We start from the raw sequence: 15,054 nt of genomic DNA, 5'->3' as shown, positions 1-15,054 counted from the left end.
TATGTGTATCAAGTAGTAATATGAGGGGAAGTAAATGCAAGTTGTTCCATGTATATATGTACCTTGTGCTTCCTGTAGCGCTCAGTGCTGCGGCTTCCTGCATTGTGTGTTCCTCCGGTGCCACGGTTTGCCTTGTTGCGTACGCTCTTGGCGTTGAAGTCGGCGTCTTCGCCAACCCACCTCGCTACCAAGGCCTCAAATGCGTCTTCCTTATTCTCGCACCATAGGGGCATAATCTGAAAAACCAAAACTCATTTGAAGAACACATAATGCAATCCCAACTATGCAGCAACATAGAGTCTCATTGAATATTTACTTACCCTCAAGTAATCTTCCTTCGTCAGCTGAGGATCGTCCCTGATATTGTCAGCTTTCTTGACCCTAATGCCCTGCTCAGCCTTGAAGTGCCCGATGCAGGTATGCTTCTGATTGTACCACTGTTGCCTTGTCAACCTCTGACAAGCCCTAGTCAGTACCGCCTTCCCTTGCTCAACCATATCATCAGGCACCTTATAATGGGTCTGCAATCATGCATAAGAATTATTGTGAGAGAGACATGAGTTAGCATAGTGTGATCATCAACTATGAAGTAAACTCGAGAAGCATGCTTTACCCAAAACTTGGTGTACACGGCGTCAGCAGCTGTCCCAAAGCCCGGGCAAGGAGCTGCCTCATAGTCCGCCCAAGTCTCGGCTAGCTTCCTCTCGCCGCCGAGGACCGGAGTGTAAAAGCCCGGCCAATACTGCCTAATAAGAGCTCCAATCATGCTCGACGGCTGGCGAACCCCCTTGTCATATGTCCAATTGCTGCACAATAATCAAAACATTAGTATGCCAATCAGTTATGCACAATAATGAAAACATTAGTACATAGCAAAATGAATCTACATGTTCAAAATTAAACTTACTCTTTTTCGTTCGGGATGATGAGGGCTTTCGCCTCGTGGCTATTAGGCTCCCTCCTCTCATCAGGGACTTGCGCTTCACCACGAATGCGCAACTTCTTCGGCGCCATCTCCCTCTCCGCCTCCTCGTCCTGCCCCTCCACCTCCATCTCCACCTCCATCTCCCCCTCAGTAGACTGTGTGTGAGCGGACTGGGAAGCCACGTCGCCAGAAGCAGAGGGTATGTGATACGTCTCCAATGTATCGATAATTTCTTATGTTCCATGCTACTTTATTGATGATACCTACATGTTTTATACACATTATATGTCATATTTATGCGTTTTCTGGAACTAACCTATTAACAAGATGCCGAAGTGCCAGTTCCTATTTTCTCGCTGTTTTTGGTTTCAGAAATCCTAGTAACGAAATATTCTCGGAATTGGACGAAATCAACGCCCGGGTTCCTATTTTGCCCGGAAGCATCCAGAACACCCGAGAGCCGCCGCAGGGGGCCCTGTGGGCCCCAGATGATAGGGTGGCGCGGCCAGGGCTGGGCCCGCGCCACCCTATGGTGTGGTCGCCCCTTCGCCCCTCCGACGCTGCCCTTTCGCCTATATAACGCCCCTGCATCGAAAACCCTTAAAGAAAAAGCCACGGTACGCAAAACCTTCCAGAGCCGCCGCCATCGCGAAGCCAAGATCTGGGGGACAGGAGTCTCTGTTCCGGCACCCTGCCGGACGGGGAAGTGCCCCCGGAAGGCTTCTCCATCGACACCGTTGCCATCTCCACCGCCATCTTCATCACCGCTGCTGCTCCCATGAGGAGGGAGTAGTTCTCCATCGAGGCTCGGGGCTGTACCGGTAGCTATGTGGTTAATCTCTCTCCTATGTACTTCAATACAATGATCTCATGAGCTGCCTTACATGATTGAGATTCATATGAGTTTTGTATCACTATTCATCTATGTGCTACTCTAGTGATGTTATTAAAGTACTCTATTCCTCCTCCACGTGTGTAAAGGTGACGAGTGTGTGCACCGTGTGAGTACTTGGCGTAGGCTATGATTGTGATCTCTTGTAGATTATGAAGTTAACTATTGCTATGATGGTATTGATGTGATCTATTCCTCCTAACTGGCGTGAAGGTGACAAGTGTGCATGCTATGTTAGTACTTGGTTTAGTAGTGTCGATCTTTCTTGCACTCTAAGGTTATTTAAATATGAACATCTAATTGTGGAGCTTGTTAACTCCGGCATTGAGGGTTCGTGTAATCCTACGCAATGTGTTCATCATCCAACAAGAGAGTGTAGAGTATGCATTTATCTATTCCGTTATGTGATCAAAGTTGAGAGTGTCCACTAGTGAAAGTGTAATCCCTAGGCCTTGTTCCTAAATACTGCTATCACCGCTTATTACTCGTTTCTATCGAATTACTACTGCTGCGTTACTACCGCATGTTTACTTCCTACAATATTACTACCATCAACCGCACGCCGATAAGCTATTTTCTGGCGCCGTACTACTGCTCATACTTATTCATACCACCTGTATTTCACTATCTCTTCGCCGAACTAGTACACCTATTAGGTGTGTTGGGGACACAAGAGACTTCTTGCTTTGTGGTTGCAGGGTTGCTTTTGAGGGATATCTTTGACCTCTTCCTCCCTGAGTTCGATAAACCTTGGGTAATCCACTTAAGGGAAACTTGCTGCTGTTCTACAAACCTCTGCTCTTGGAGGCCCAACACTGTCTACAAGAATAGAAGCACCCGTAGACATCAGTATGTCACCAAGGAAAGGTCCACCTCCACCTCGTCCTCGTCCTCCACCTCCACCTCGTCCTCGTCCTCGTCCTCGTCCTCGTCCTCCACCTCCGCCTCGTCCTCCAGCTCGTCCTCCACCTCCACCACGTCCTCCACCTCCACCTACACCTCCACCTCCAACTCCACCCGTGTCATCGTCCGCGTAACGCGAGCTGGCACGCGTTGGTCTTCCACTTCTAGTGGTCCCGGTGAACTTCTGGGTCCTCATGGTCTTCAGAATGGAGTTCATGGATTCCTTGCTTCCGCTCATATTGATCAATCACCTGCATTGACAAAGAGTAAACAAGTAAGCATTCATGCCTTAATAAAATGTAGACACTAAGCAAAAAAAAAATATGGCGAAGCATGTTGAAAAATATATACTAAGCATAAGAAGCATATTGAAAAATAAATACTAAGCATAAGAAACATATTGAAAAATAGATACTAAGCATAAGAAGCATATTGAAAAATAAATACTAAGTATAAGAAGCATATTGAAAAATAGATACTAAGCATAAAGACATAAAGGACCCTCACCTCGAATCATCACTATCATAATGAGGCATTGGGTTCTCATAACGAGGCGTTGGGTTCTCATTTTCACTATCACTATCGATATCATGTGAGTAATGAGGTTGGGTGGGAATGTCCGGTGGAGGCTCATCATTGAACCCATTGCCCTCATGTAACTTGGTGAGCATTTGTATGTCCTTTAGGTCCACCACTGTTTCACCATGAAGATGTGCCTCGTTCTCGAGGTCCTCAAGACCAATTTCTATTTCGAAATCCCCAAAGTTCTCTTGCTCTTGATAAAAAATTCCCTCGTATGTTACAGGGTCAATGTTGTTGTAATCCTCGTCGGAGGGCATGGGTAGCTTACCATGTGGTGATACCTTGAACACGACTTCCCAGCCTTTGAGATACTCCTTTTGACATGGGTAGGGCAAAAAATAAACTTGCTTGGCTTGGTGAGCCACAACAAAGACATCGGCTCCGCTATAGCAGGTTGAAGGCCTAACTTCAACTAACCCAATGGAAGGAGTGCTTCTCTGTCCAACTTGTGGGTCAAACCAGTGGCATTTGAACACAACGAGATTCAGTTGTATGTTTGTCCTATTGAATGTCAGCTCGTATACATTCTCTAACCTTCCGTAGTATTCTATGTCATCGGATCCTTTCGTGAAGACCCCAGTAATTATAGTTTTTGGGTTAGGCCGATTCTTCTGGTGATACTCTGTATGGAAGCGATACGCATTCACATCGTACTTCTCATACATTGAGATTCTACGGTTGCAACCCTGGGAAACACATCTCAGCTCATCCGTCATCTCACGTTGGGATCACCTCCCTACAAATTCAGTTCAAATTGTTTCTTTGCATTAGTTACGAATTGCAAAAGTATTGGCTAAAAGGGACTTGTTAGAAATTACTTTTTCGTAGAACCAATCTAGGAATTTTTTCTTTCCGGGACGACTCTCTTTCAAAAGAATCTCCATCTCCGCATCAGAGGGATCCGTCGATCTCGTCCAATATTCATCCTTGTATTGGCTAAAAGGGAGAAAAAATGTATTAGACCAAAATCGAGTTACTAATTGCAAAGTAATTTGTTCACCATTTTACCTTATGAATTTGAGCACTTCTTGCATGTTCGTAACCACATAAAACATTATGCAATCTTTCTCTTCCTTTGTCAAGATGCCCTTTTTAGAGGCACCAGCCTTGCCACCGTGACATTTGAAGAGGAGGAGCTTGGGGTCATGCTTGGGCTCGTCGATATTGTACCGAGAGTCTGACGCCGTTTGCCAACAGTCTGACGCCGTTTGCCAGCTGCTGACGCCGTTGTCGGTGGCTGTCGGTGGCCCTAGCATCTGCCCATGTGCCGACGGGTAGGTGGGGCGTGCCGTCGGCACAGCCTAGGCGTGTGCCGACGGCTGAGCTGTGCCGACGGCGGCCTTCGGCCCAGGGGGTTCTGTGCCGATGGCCAAGCTGTGCCGACGGCCACTTTCCTGGGCTGACGGCGTGGCGTTATGTGCCGACGGCGGCCGTCGGCACAGATTTTGGCCGTCGGCCCCGCGGCGGGTTCCTGTAGTGCCTCCCACAAAAAGACATCGGGGAAAGGCAAGCTGCCGCCGAGGTCGCTGCCGTCTCAGCTGCCGCTACTGCTCGCGCCACCAGCGCACCCATCTCCATGGCTGCTTCCGCTGCGCCCGACAAGCTTGCCGCTGGAAGCGAAGAAAAGGGGCCGATGCCACCCGCTGGAGGTGGCATTCTGCGCGCCATACTGTTGGATGTAATGGCGCTGGTGGCCGTCGTTGTTCCTACCTTGATGCTGGTGCGCTTCAACGGACACCCTATGTCCCAAGTGTGGATCGTGTCGCTCAGCATCTGCTCATTTGTCTTCTGCTTCCTCCTGAGCATCTGGCGAAGTCGGTGGTTCTACACCGAGTTCGTCCGGCTCTCATACGGCCCCATGCTGGCCTTCTGTTCCGCCAGCGCGATAGGCTCAGCCACCGCTGTCTTCGTCCTGTTCTTCAGCATGGTCTGGGCTGCCGGAAACTTGGGCTACTCTCTCGCCGCGCACCGCCTGCGCAAAGGGACCGAGCTAACTATCCACGCCTTACAAGGTTATCGACGACAGATGCGGGATGATGTATGCGTGCAGGATGGTGGAGCCGTCTGGCGTCATGGTGGCATCGATGACATGTCTTGCAAGGTTAATGCGATGATCTCTCTTGAAGATGGAGTCGAGGAAGACGGCGGTAGCAACTTCTGTGGCGTGTGCGTTGGCGTGCGCGGAGAGTTTGCTTGACTGGATGTGCTTCTCACCTGCTATTGGGCGGTTTGGGAAGGCATTTGGTTTTTGGATGATGTCAGTTGGTGTATTGTCACCCCCTTCATCCCACTGTAGGTCTAGTGAGGTGGCTTCGAGGTTGATTTTTTGTATTGCTTCTTGTAAGGTTTGCGAATAATCTAATAAAAAGCCGTGTGCATCCTTTGGATGCAGAAGCTGGGGCGATTTTCCCCCCTTTTCGAAAAAAAGGAGAGTGTGGTCAAATAAATAATATGTATATAGACAAAGACCTACTTTGATAATATTGCATCACGGTATCCTACCATCTGTCAATAGCAATGCTCATGCACTCTTCCATACAATACTAAAGCGGTTTTGCTATGTCTCAGTCAACTGAGAATTTTTTAAGTCTCAGTCACCCACAAAAATTGAACTTGAGTTGCACTTTTCTGTCAAAAAAGTGCAATTGCACTTTTCTACTAGAAAACTGCAACTGATCCGAGTTGCACATTTTTTGAACTGCAGTTGCACTTTTCTGAGGTGACTGAGACTTAAGAAAATCTCAGTCGACTGAGACATAGGCACACCCATACTAAAGAGGCTGCCACTAGCTATCTACAAATTATTAGTAGTATATGTTTCCATGGAAATGTTATTGACAACTTTCATGCTGATGTCCTTCTTTATTATGTTAATTAATATGCACTTTGACTTAAATTTCTAATTTTTTGGCCGCAGATTATTATGGTGTATGTTCAATGAAGGGTGGAATTCGTTGCAACTCATGTTTTTACAGTTATGATTGTGCCGGTCTATGTTTATTATGCACTTCCACTTTTAGGGTATTAGACGGTGTCTGTAAAAATTTATATCAACTAGTATGACACTGGGATGTAATTTTTTTTTTAATATGGGGCCGCATGGTTTCCATAATTCACAGGACCTGTTAAGCACTTCTTGGTTTGTTTTTCGGTCCAATCCGCCTTGGGCATGATAAGTTTTGTGAAAAAGTCGAAAAATGTTGCAAGATTTCCTAACCAATGTTAAGTACTTAAGAATTAGCATACTTAAGAATTTGTTCACGCGAGCACTAACTCTATGTTTTTCTAAAGAAGCCTTAGCTGCTGAAAGTCAAACCAATGGTTTTTTCTTCGAACGCGCCCGGACACCTATCCTCCATTGCAACGACGACCAAAACCCTTCTTTTCTAAAACCTCTATGGAATTGACGAGCGACCGTGTCAAAGGCCTTTGCAGATGTTCAAAAAAAAGAGTAGGCAATTGCATCGTTTGTCCCTGAACAATTTAGTAGAATCCTTAACGAGCATGAAGTTATCGTGAAGTGAATGACCTTTCAAAAATGCTCCGTGATTATTCTCCGCCAGCCGAGAAAGAACGGGAACCGCCGGGCCAAAACCTTGGGGAAGATTTTAGTAAGGCTGTGGACTAATCAAATTGGCCTGAAGTGTGCTGGCTCACTTGCACCCGGTTTCTTAGGTAGTAGGACAGTCTATGCACCATTGATTAGTTCTAAATTTCGGTTTTCCAAGTTATACAAGGAATCGAACACCGGCCCGACTGTTTCTCGAACCCAAGTACGAGTCGGTAGGTATCTCTGAATCCCGCTCGAACTCGCCATCTGGGCGATGCGCCGGTGCCGCTCGCCTATTTAAAGACAAGGTCCACGGCGTTGATCGTCCCGGCAATTGATCTGTAGTCAAATCATCTGCCACAAATCATGGCAACGTCGCTACCGTGCCTCGTCTTCGAGTATGGCGACGAGCGACCCACGAAGCTATACGGCGCCTCCGACGGGGTGTACCGCCGGTGCGACATTGATCTGCTGCTCACCAAGCGGAACTGGGTCACGGCGCGGGGCTGGGTGCTGGCCTGGGAACCGGACACCTGCGCCACCTTCCTGTGGGACCCGCGGGATCCGACGAGCGGCCAGATCATGCTGCCGTCGCTGCCGCAGGCTCCCCCCGTCGGCTCCGACTGCGTCCTGTCCGGCGATCCCACCGTCCAAGATAGATACACGGCGGTCATCGCTGAGCCGTGTGGGAGCTCGGTCTTGTGGTACTGCCACGTCGGTTCACCTGGTGGTGCAGAGTGGGTGAGGTATGAGTACGATCTAGGTGGCACTTGGGTGGAACTGGGAGGCAAACGTGACTGGGTAAAGAGGCATATCTTTGATCTAGTGTCACACGGTGCCAAGTTCTACTATTCCATCCGTACGAACAAATACGGCGTGCTCGAGTTCCTGCCGGAGCCTGTCTTGCGCACCATGAAGACCAAAGGGATGAAGCTCACCTTCCCTCCTGGCGGGGAAGAGTGTGTACATGCATATGCTTTTCTCTTGGACATCGACGGCGAGCTCCACAGGGTGTGGATCTTCTTTGCGGACCTTGCTGGGAAGACGGTCGCCGACGTTGCCGTCTACAAGATGGGTTTCGCCGGATCAAGGTGTGTCAGGGTGGATAGCATCGGCGATCGGACCATACTTGCGAGCTCGAGAAACGATCCCTCAGGTTGGTGCTCGGCGAGTAAGTTTGGGTTGCCTCCCAACACCGTCTATTGGGTGAGCCCTTTCGACAAACTTTTGCACGTGTACGACATTGGGACAAACACGGAGGAAGTGCATGAATGCGAAGGGATCGCGGGAGCTTCGTCCATGCCATTTTGGTTGATTCCAGTACATCACCCATGAACACATCAGATCATGTTGTGAGGTTTATCATCACAAATTTGTATACTTCATTTGTTCTTAATGAAATAACTTATGAATATGTTTTCAATGCTTAAGTTGTACTCTGACTTTTTTCCGTTTTTGAACCGACCGTTTATGCTTTTCTTCATCTTCCAAACATTTCATCTACGCGGGTGTGTCAGTGTGTGCCATGATTCTAGCTAGCTACTAGGGACCTACCCAGGTGTGCACCTCTAGCCGTGCTCGCGTCGATGAGCAGCTTCATACCACCTGCTGGGAATAGTGGACATCCATCCTAGAGAAGTTATCGGCGCAAGATTCAGTAAGGTCGCTCCAGGGCACGCTCGCGAGTTTGGGCTATTAGAGATATCTCTACTTTGGGCCACAAGATCCTCACGCAGCTCAAGCCGCTAGAATCCGCCATGGAGGTTACCGAGCAGCTCCACGAGGATCCTGCTGTTTGGAGTAAACCGTGTTATGTTTAGTGGGGGTATCTATTTGGCTTTCGACTCAATTTGCTAACCGCCAACTTTTTGTCCAATAACCCACCCTATGCTAGATGAAAACCCATGGGCAAAGCATCAATTAAGTAACAGTAAAACAGCACTAGCTACAAGCCTCCACAGCGATTTGAGAGTCTGGAGCCTCCGATCTTACCATCTAACGGTCTTCAGCGATTTCCGTCCCAAAACGTCATTAAGTAACAGTAAAACAGCACTAGCTACAAGCCTCCACAGCGATTTGAGAGTCTGGAGCGTCCGATCTTACCATCTAACGGTCTTCAGCGATTTCCGTCCCAAAACGTCATTAAGTAACAGTAAAACAGCACTAGCTACAAGCCTCCACAGCGATTTGAGAGTCTGGAGCGTCCGATCTTGCCATCTAAGGGCATGTACATTGGTTTAGACGGATGCTGTTTGTAATACTACTCCATGTCATCTATAGACAATGATATATATAATAGTCTGTCTATAAGTTATCTATTTTTAGTCATAGCTATATGTGAGTATAAATTATAGACACCCTTCATACAACAACAAAACTGGTGTCTGTAAGCTGTCTGTAAGAAGTCTACAGACTGTCTGTAACTTTATAGACAGCCTCCTTCTCTCTCCTCATTCTCTTTCCTCCACATCACCAAAATCACCTATAACTACCTGTTACAGAGAGCTGAGTCATCACCATTGTACATGCCCTAACGGTCTTCAGCGATTTCCGTCCCGAAACGTCATTACAGGCTTGTTACAGCTATGGTTTACTTTGTTGATCGAATGGAGCAGTCCAGCTTTCGTTTGCTGGGCTCCTTCTCCACAGAAGGAGTAGGGCCTCACCTTGTTTATTACGCCGTAGAAAGATTTATGGGCCATCCAATTTGGCACTTACCCGCTTTTATGGTCCAGATAGGAGCTACGCGAACAGGCACCACGGAAAGAAGTAAAAAAAACGCGAACGACCCCTTTCCGTTCCTCTCGGTCATGGCTGCGCCGCCATTGTTGGTACGCCGGCGCCACCGAAGTGAACCCACGGGGAAACGGCTACACAATTCGCTCCGCGGAAGAACCACGGAGGCGAGGCTACCGACGCAATCTGGGTATAGTCGGCAACGACGATGGCGAGGCGATGCAGAGGAGGGGGATGAGGTGTGACATCAACGGATCGAGATCACCGAGGAAGATGCGGAGGAGCAAACGGCGGAGCCATAATCTCGATGGATCAACAGAAGAAGGAGGCGGTGGGCGACCGCTGGACTAGCATGCTTAACGTCGCATGAGTGACTGTCCACAACAATCAGGTAGAGCCCTTTGTTACTCGCCTCTCTCTCTCTCTCCGTTTCAGCTTGTTGGGTGCCTAGGTCGGAGAGCCGTGGTGAGAATCTAATGACGAAGAGGAGCTCACCCGCTCAGGATGATTATGAACTGCTATGGCTGTTCCCCTTTCTTACTTTGCTAATGGTTACAACTGAACTGTAAAGGCTATAGTTCTTTGGTAGGAGGATTACAACAGACGAGCACCAACTTATCATGGAGAGTTATATCACAGTATCACACCAACTTTCAAACTGATTGTTTTCTGCAATCACACACATCACACATGGATAATGGCTATGTATGTGATGGAGGTCTATATGCTCCACCGAGGCCAGTGGGCTTAATTGTTCTCTTATCATATTTTCTTGTAGGTGCATTGGAATAATTTACATGAGTGGGTTAGGGTAGATACATGATTTGTCTGGGTTAAATATGTATAGACCTTGTTTATCAACTTGAATGCTTACTATATGACATAAGAAGACTATGTGCTTTGGTTTTCATTTTTCTGATTTTTTTTTCATTTTATGCTCATTTGAATCTTGGTCGAATCCTAGGTTTGATCAGGATTTAAATAAGTTTAAAACATGAAAATAAAAAGGTAAGCCTGGATCCTTCTTAGTCACTCTAAAATTAAGCTTTCGGGAGGTTCTTGAAATTTCCATGTTTGAAATCCAAAACCACTTCTCTTCATGGTTGACTTCATAAGACAAAGTTTAGGGTTAAGGGTAGATACATGATTTTTCTAGTTTGAATATGTCTAGACCTTGTTTATCAACTTAAATCCATAGAAAACGTTGTACTAATACAATATAATAATCACCCGAGTTATTAAATCAACGGGTCTGTTGTCACTTACGTGTGGTGCCCATGCGTGAGGTCTCACACTACAGTGAGCACAAGTGACGTGCGGTAGGTACGTAAAATCCCAGCGATCTTCTTTGTCGAGAGAAGACACATCAAGATTCAAGACCCGATCGTATTTCTTGCTTTCAGTCTGGGTTCCTCCATGTAAAAGTTATGGATTTAGATGTAATTTCATGTTTATTTTGTGTCCTATTGTAAACTTTGCTCCGATGCGTATTGGAAGTCTGGGTCCTTCAGGATCTTTCGGTTGTCCATCTCAATAAATGAAAAAACTCTCTCATTCTTGGCCTCGCTTGCTCGACTCGCTCGCTCGCTCGCACCTCCTTCGCAGTGACAAACCCCGCACAACAGTCAATATCATCCGAAAAGGAAAGACACCATAAATAAGAGGGGCCCCGTGACTGCTCTCCCTTCGTCTCTCCTTCCGAGTGATCCCTCTTCCTCCGAGTTTCACTCGACGGGCAAACACACATGTGATGCATAGTAATATTAAAAAGTAAACAAATCGACCTACGAATCTATGATTAAATAGGTTAAACTAGGGTTTTGCCCAGTACTACAGATCAAGTTCAAAAAATCCAACTACGGGGTTCGAACAGCCCCATTTCTAATCCAAGCATTTTTTCGACCTCATCCAAATGACCTCAAACTATAGGGTTAGCATCTAGTGCAGTATATGCGAACATGTATGCACTATGTGTGCTATAACTTGTATGTATTTCAAATTTGAATAAGTTTGAAATGTTTGAAATGGGGCTTTTGGCTTAAACGTGAAAAATCTCCAACAAGCAACCGGTCGTCCTAAATGAGCTAGTAAAGAGCCCCAAAGGTAGCCCAAACAACCCCATTTCTAACACAAACATGTTTTTTCAGGTTTGAATATGTCCAGACCGCGTTTATTAACTTGAATGCTTACTATATGACATAAGAAGGTTATGTGCTTTCATTTTTCTTTTTTTGAATTTGGTTTTCTAAATTTTTATGCCTATTTGAATCTTGGTCAAATCCTAGGTTTGACCAAGATTTAAACAAGTTTTATACTTGAAAATGAAAAGAAAAGTATGGATCCTTTTGGGAGGTTCTTGAATTTTCCATGTTAGAAACCGAAAACCACTTCTCTTCATGCTTGACTTCATAAGACAGAGTTTAGGGTTAAGGGTAGATACATGATTTTTCTGGTTTGAATATGTCTAGACCTTGTTTATCAACTTGAATGCTTACTATATGACATAAGAAGGCTATGTGTTTTGGTTTTTATTTCTTTCGATTTTTTTCTGAATTTTATGCCCATTTCAATCTTGGTCAAATCCTAGGTTTGACCAAGATTTAAACAAGTTTAAAACATGAAAATGAAAAGGTAAGCCTCGATCCTTCTTAGTCGCTCTAAAATGAAGCTTTTGGGAGGTTTTTGAAATTTCCATGATTAAAACCCAAAACCAATTCTCTTCATATTATTGACTTCATAAGACGAAGTTTAGGGTCATTAGGGGGTAGATACATGATTTGTCTGGTTTGAATATGTCTAGACCTTGTTTATCATCTTGAATGCTTACTATATGACATAAGAGGACTATGTGCTTTGGTCTTTCATTTTTCTGATTTTTTTTATTTTATGCCCATTTGAATCTTGGTCAAATCCTAGGTTTGACCAGGATTTAAACAAGTTTAAAACATGAAAATGAAAAGGTAAGCTTAGAACATTCTTATTCACTCTAAAATGAAGCTTTTTGGAGGTTCTTGAAATTTTCATGTTTGAAACCCAAAACCACTTCTCTTCATGCTTGACTTCATAAGACAAAGTTTAGGGTTAGGGGTAGATACATACCTTTTCTGGTTTGAATATGTCTAGACCTTGTTATCAACTTGAATGCTTACTATATGACATAAGAAGACTATGTGCTTTGACTTTTCATTTTTTTAATTTTTTTAATTTTATGCCCATTTGAATCTTGGTCAAATCCTAGGTTTGACCAAGATTTAAACAAGTTTAAAACATAAAAATGAAAAGGTAAGCCTGGATCCTTCTTAGTAACTCTAAAATGAAGCTTTTGAGAGGTTTTTGAAATTTTCATGTTTGAAACCCAAAACCACTTCTCTTCATGCTTGACTTCATATGACAGAGTTTAAGGTTATTGGTAGATACATGATTTGTCTGGTTTGAATATGTCTAGACCTTGTTTATCAACTTTTGAATGCTTACTATATATTGAAATAAGAATACTATGTGCTTTGGTTTTTCATTTTTCTGTTTTATTTTATTTTATGCCCATTTGAATCTTGGTCAAATCCTAGGCTTGCCCAGGATTTAAACAAGTTTGAAACATGAAAATAAAAAGGTAAGTCTGGATCCTCGTTACTCACTCTAAAATGAAGCTTTTGGGAGGTTCTTGAAATTTCCATGTTTGAAACCCAAAACCACTTCTCTTCATGCTTGACTTCATAAGACAGAGTTTAGGGTTAGGGGTAGATACATGATTTTTCTGGTTTGAATATGTCTAGACCTTGTTTATCAACTTGCATGCTTACTATATGACATAAGAAGGCTATGTGCTTTCGTTTTTCATTCTTTATATTTTTAGTCTTTTTATGCCCATTTGAATCTTGATCAAATCCTAGGTTTGACCAAGATTTAAATAATTTTAAAACATGAAAATGAAAAGGTAAGCCTCGATCCTTCTTAGTCGCTCTAAAATGAAGCTTTTCAGAGGTTTTTGAAATTTCCATGTGTGAAACCCGAAACCACTTCTCTTCATGCTTGACTTCATAAGACGAAGTTTAGGGTCGTTAGGGGGTAGATACATAATTTGTCTAGTTTGAATATGTCTAGACCTTATTTATCAACTTGAATCCTTACTATATGACATAAGAAGACTATGTGCTTTGGTTTTTCATTTTTCTAATTTTTTTTGAATTTTATGCCCATTTGAATCTTGGTCATACGGGTTTGACCAGGATTTAAACAAGTTTAAAACATGAAAATGAAAAGGTAAGTCTGGATCCTTCTTAGTCTCTCTAAAATAAAGCTTTTGGGAGGTTCTTGAAATTTCCATGTTTGAAACCCAAAACCACTTCTATTCATGCTTGACTTCATAAGACAAAGTTTAGGGTTAGGGCTAGATACATGATTTTTTCTGGTTTGAATATGTTTAGACCTTGTTTATCAACTTGAATGCTTACTATATGACATAAGAAGGCTATGTTCTTTGGTTTTTCATTCTTTCAATTTGTTTTCTGAATTCTTTTGCCCATTTGAATCTTGGTCAAATCCTAGGTTTGAGCAAGATTTAAACAAGTTTAACACGTGAAAATGAAAAGGTAAGCATGGATCCTTCTTAGTCACTCCAAAATGTACCAATCGATAACTGAGTTAACTTTTCTTCATGGAAAAAATATGTCATGTAAATAAGTTAACTTGGCTTTCCTACGTACCCTTGAATCCATAGGAAACTTTGTACTGATGCACTATAATAATCAACCGAGTTTTTACACCAACAGGTCTGTCACTTACGTGTGGTGTCCATCTGTGAGGTCTCACACTTCAGTGAGCACAAGTCACGTGCAGTAGGTACGCAAACTCCCAACCATCTTCTTTGTCAAGAGAAGACGCATGTGGATGTGTATTGGAAATCTCTGGGTCCATCAGGATCCTTCGGTTGTCCCTCTCATAAAAAAACATCTCTCTCATTCTCGGCCTTGCTCGACTCGCTCGCTCGCTCGCACCTCCTGCGCACTGACAAACCCTGCACAACAGTCAACATCATCACCTGAAAAAGGAGAGACACCATAATGCTCTCCCTTCTTCTCTCTTGCGAGTGATCTCTCTTCCTCCGAGTTTCACTCGACGGGCAAACACACATGTGCTGCATAGTAATAATAAAAAGTAAAAAACCGACCTACGAATCTATGATTAACGGATGAACGCTGGTGTTCACATGGGTAGGTGAGTGATGGCGTGTAACTCACACGTTCGTTGGGAACCCCAAGAGGAAGGTATGATGCGCACAGTAGCAAGTTTTCCCTCAGAAAGAAACCAAGGTTTAATCGAACCAGGAGGAGCCAAGAAGCACGTTGAAGGTTGATGGTGGCGAAATGTGATGCGGCGCAACAACAGGGATTCCGGCGCCAACGTGGAACCTGCACAACACAACCCAAGTACTTTGCCCCAACGAAACGGTGAGGTTGTCAATCTCAC

The 15,054-nt window shown here is 44.5% G+C and overlaps 1 protein-coding gene across 1 annotated transcript; it reads right to left on the bottom strand.

The window, feature by feature from the left end:
* Window positions 1-240: 240 nt before the first annotated feature.
* Window positions 241-824, bottom strand: LOC124688692. The gene is made up of 2 exons (XM_047222331.1): window positions 614-824; window positions 241-521 (listed from the first exon to the last, which is right to left on the bottom strand). Exons 1-2 carry the CDS (start codon window positions 764-766, stop codon window positions 282-284), a joined length of 393 nt encoding a protein of 130 aa, XP_047078287.1. The 5' UTR covers window positions 767-824; the 3' UTR covers window positions 241-281.
* Window positions 825-15,054: the final 14,230 nt, after the last annotated feature.

Source organism: Lolium rigidum, chromosome 2 (assembly GCF_022539505.1).
Source record: "Lolium rigidum isolate FL_2022 chromosome 2, APGP_CSIRO_Lrig_0.1, whole genome shotgun sequence".
Taxonomy (NCBI): domain Eukaryota; kingdom Viridiplantae; phylum Streptophyta; class Magnoliopsida; order Poales; family Poaceae; genus Lolium; species Lolium rigidum.
Note: the sequence above shows the minus strand (reverse complement) of the source record. Positions and strands in the feature narration are given on the sequence as shown.

Bases quoted from the DNA above. Each gene is read 5' to 3' on its own strand.
- LOC124688692 (XM_047222331.1), bottom strand. From the start codon at position 766: ATGATTGGAGCTCTTATTAGGCAGTATTGGCCGGGCTTTTACACTCCG. The intron at 522-613 runs GTAAAGCATGCT...GCATGATTGCAG, and splicing joins CCGTGTACACCAAGTTTTGG to ACCCATTATAAGGTGCCTGA.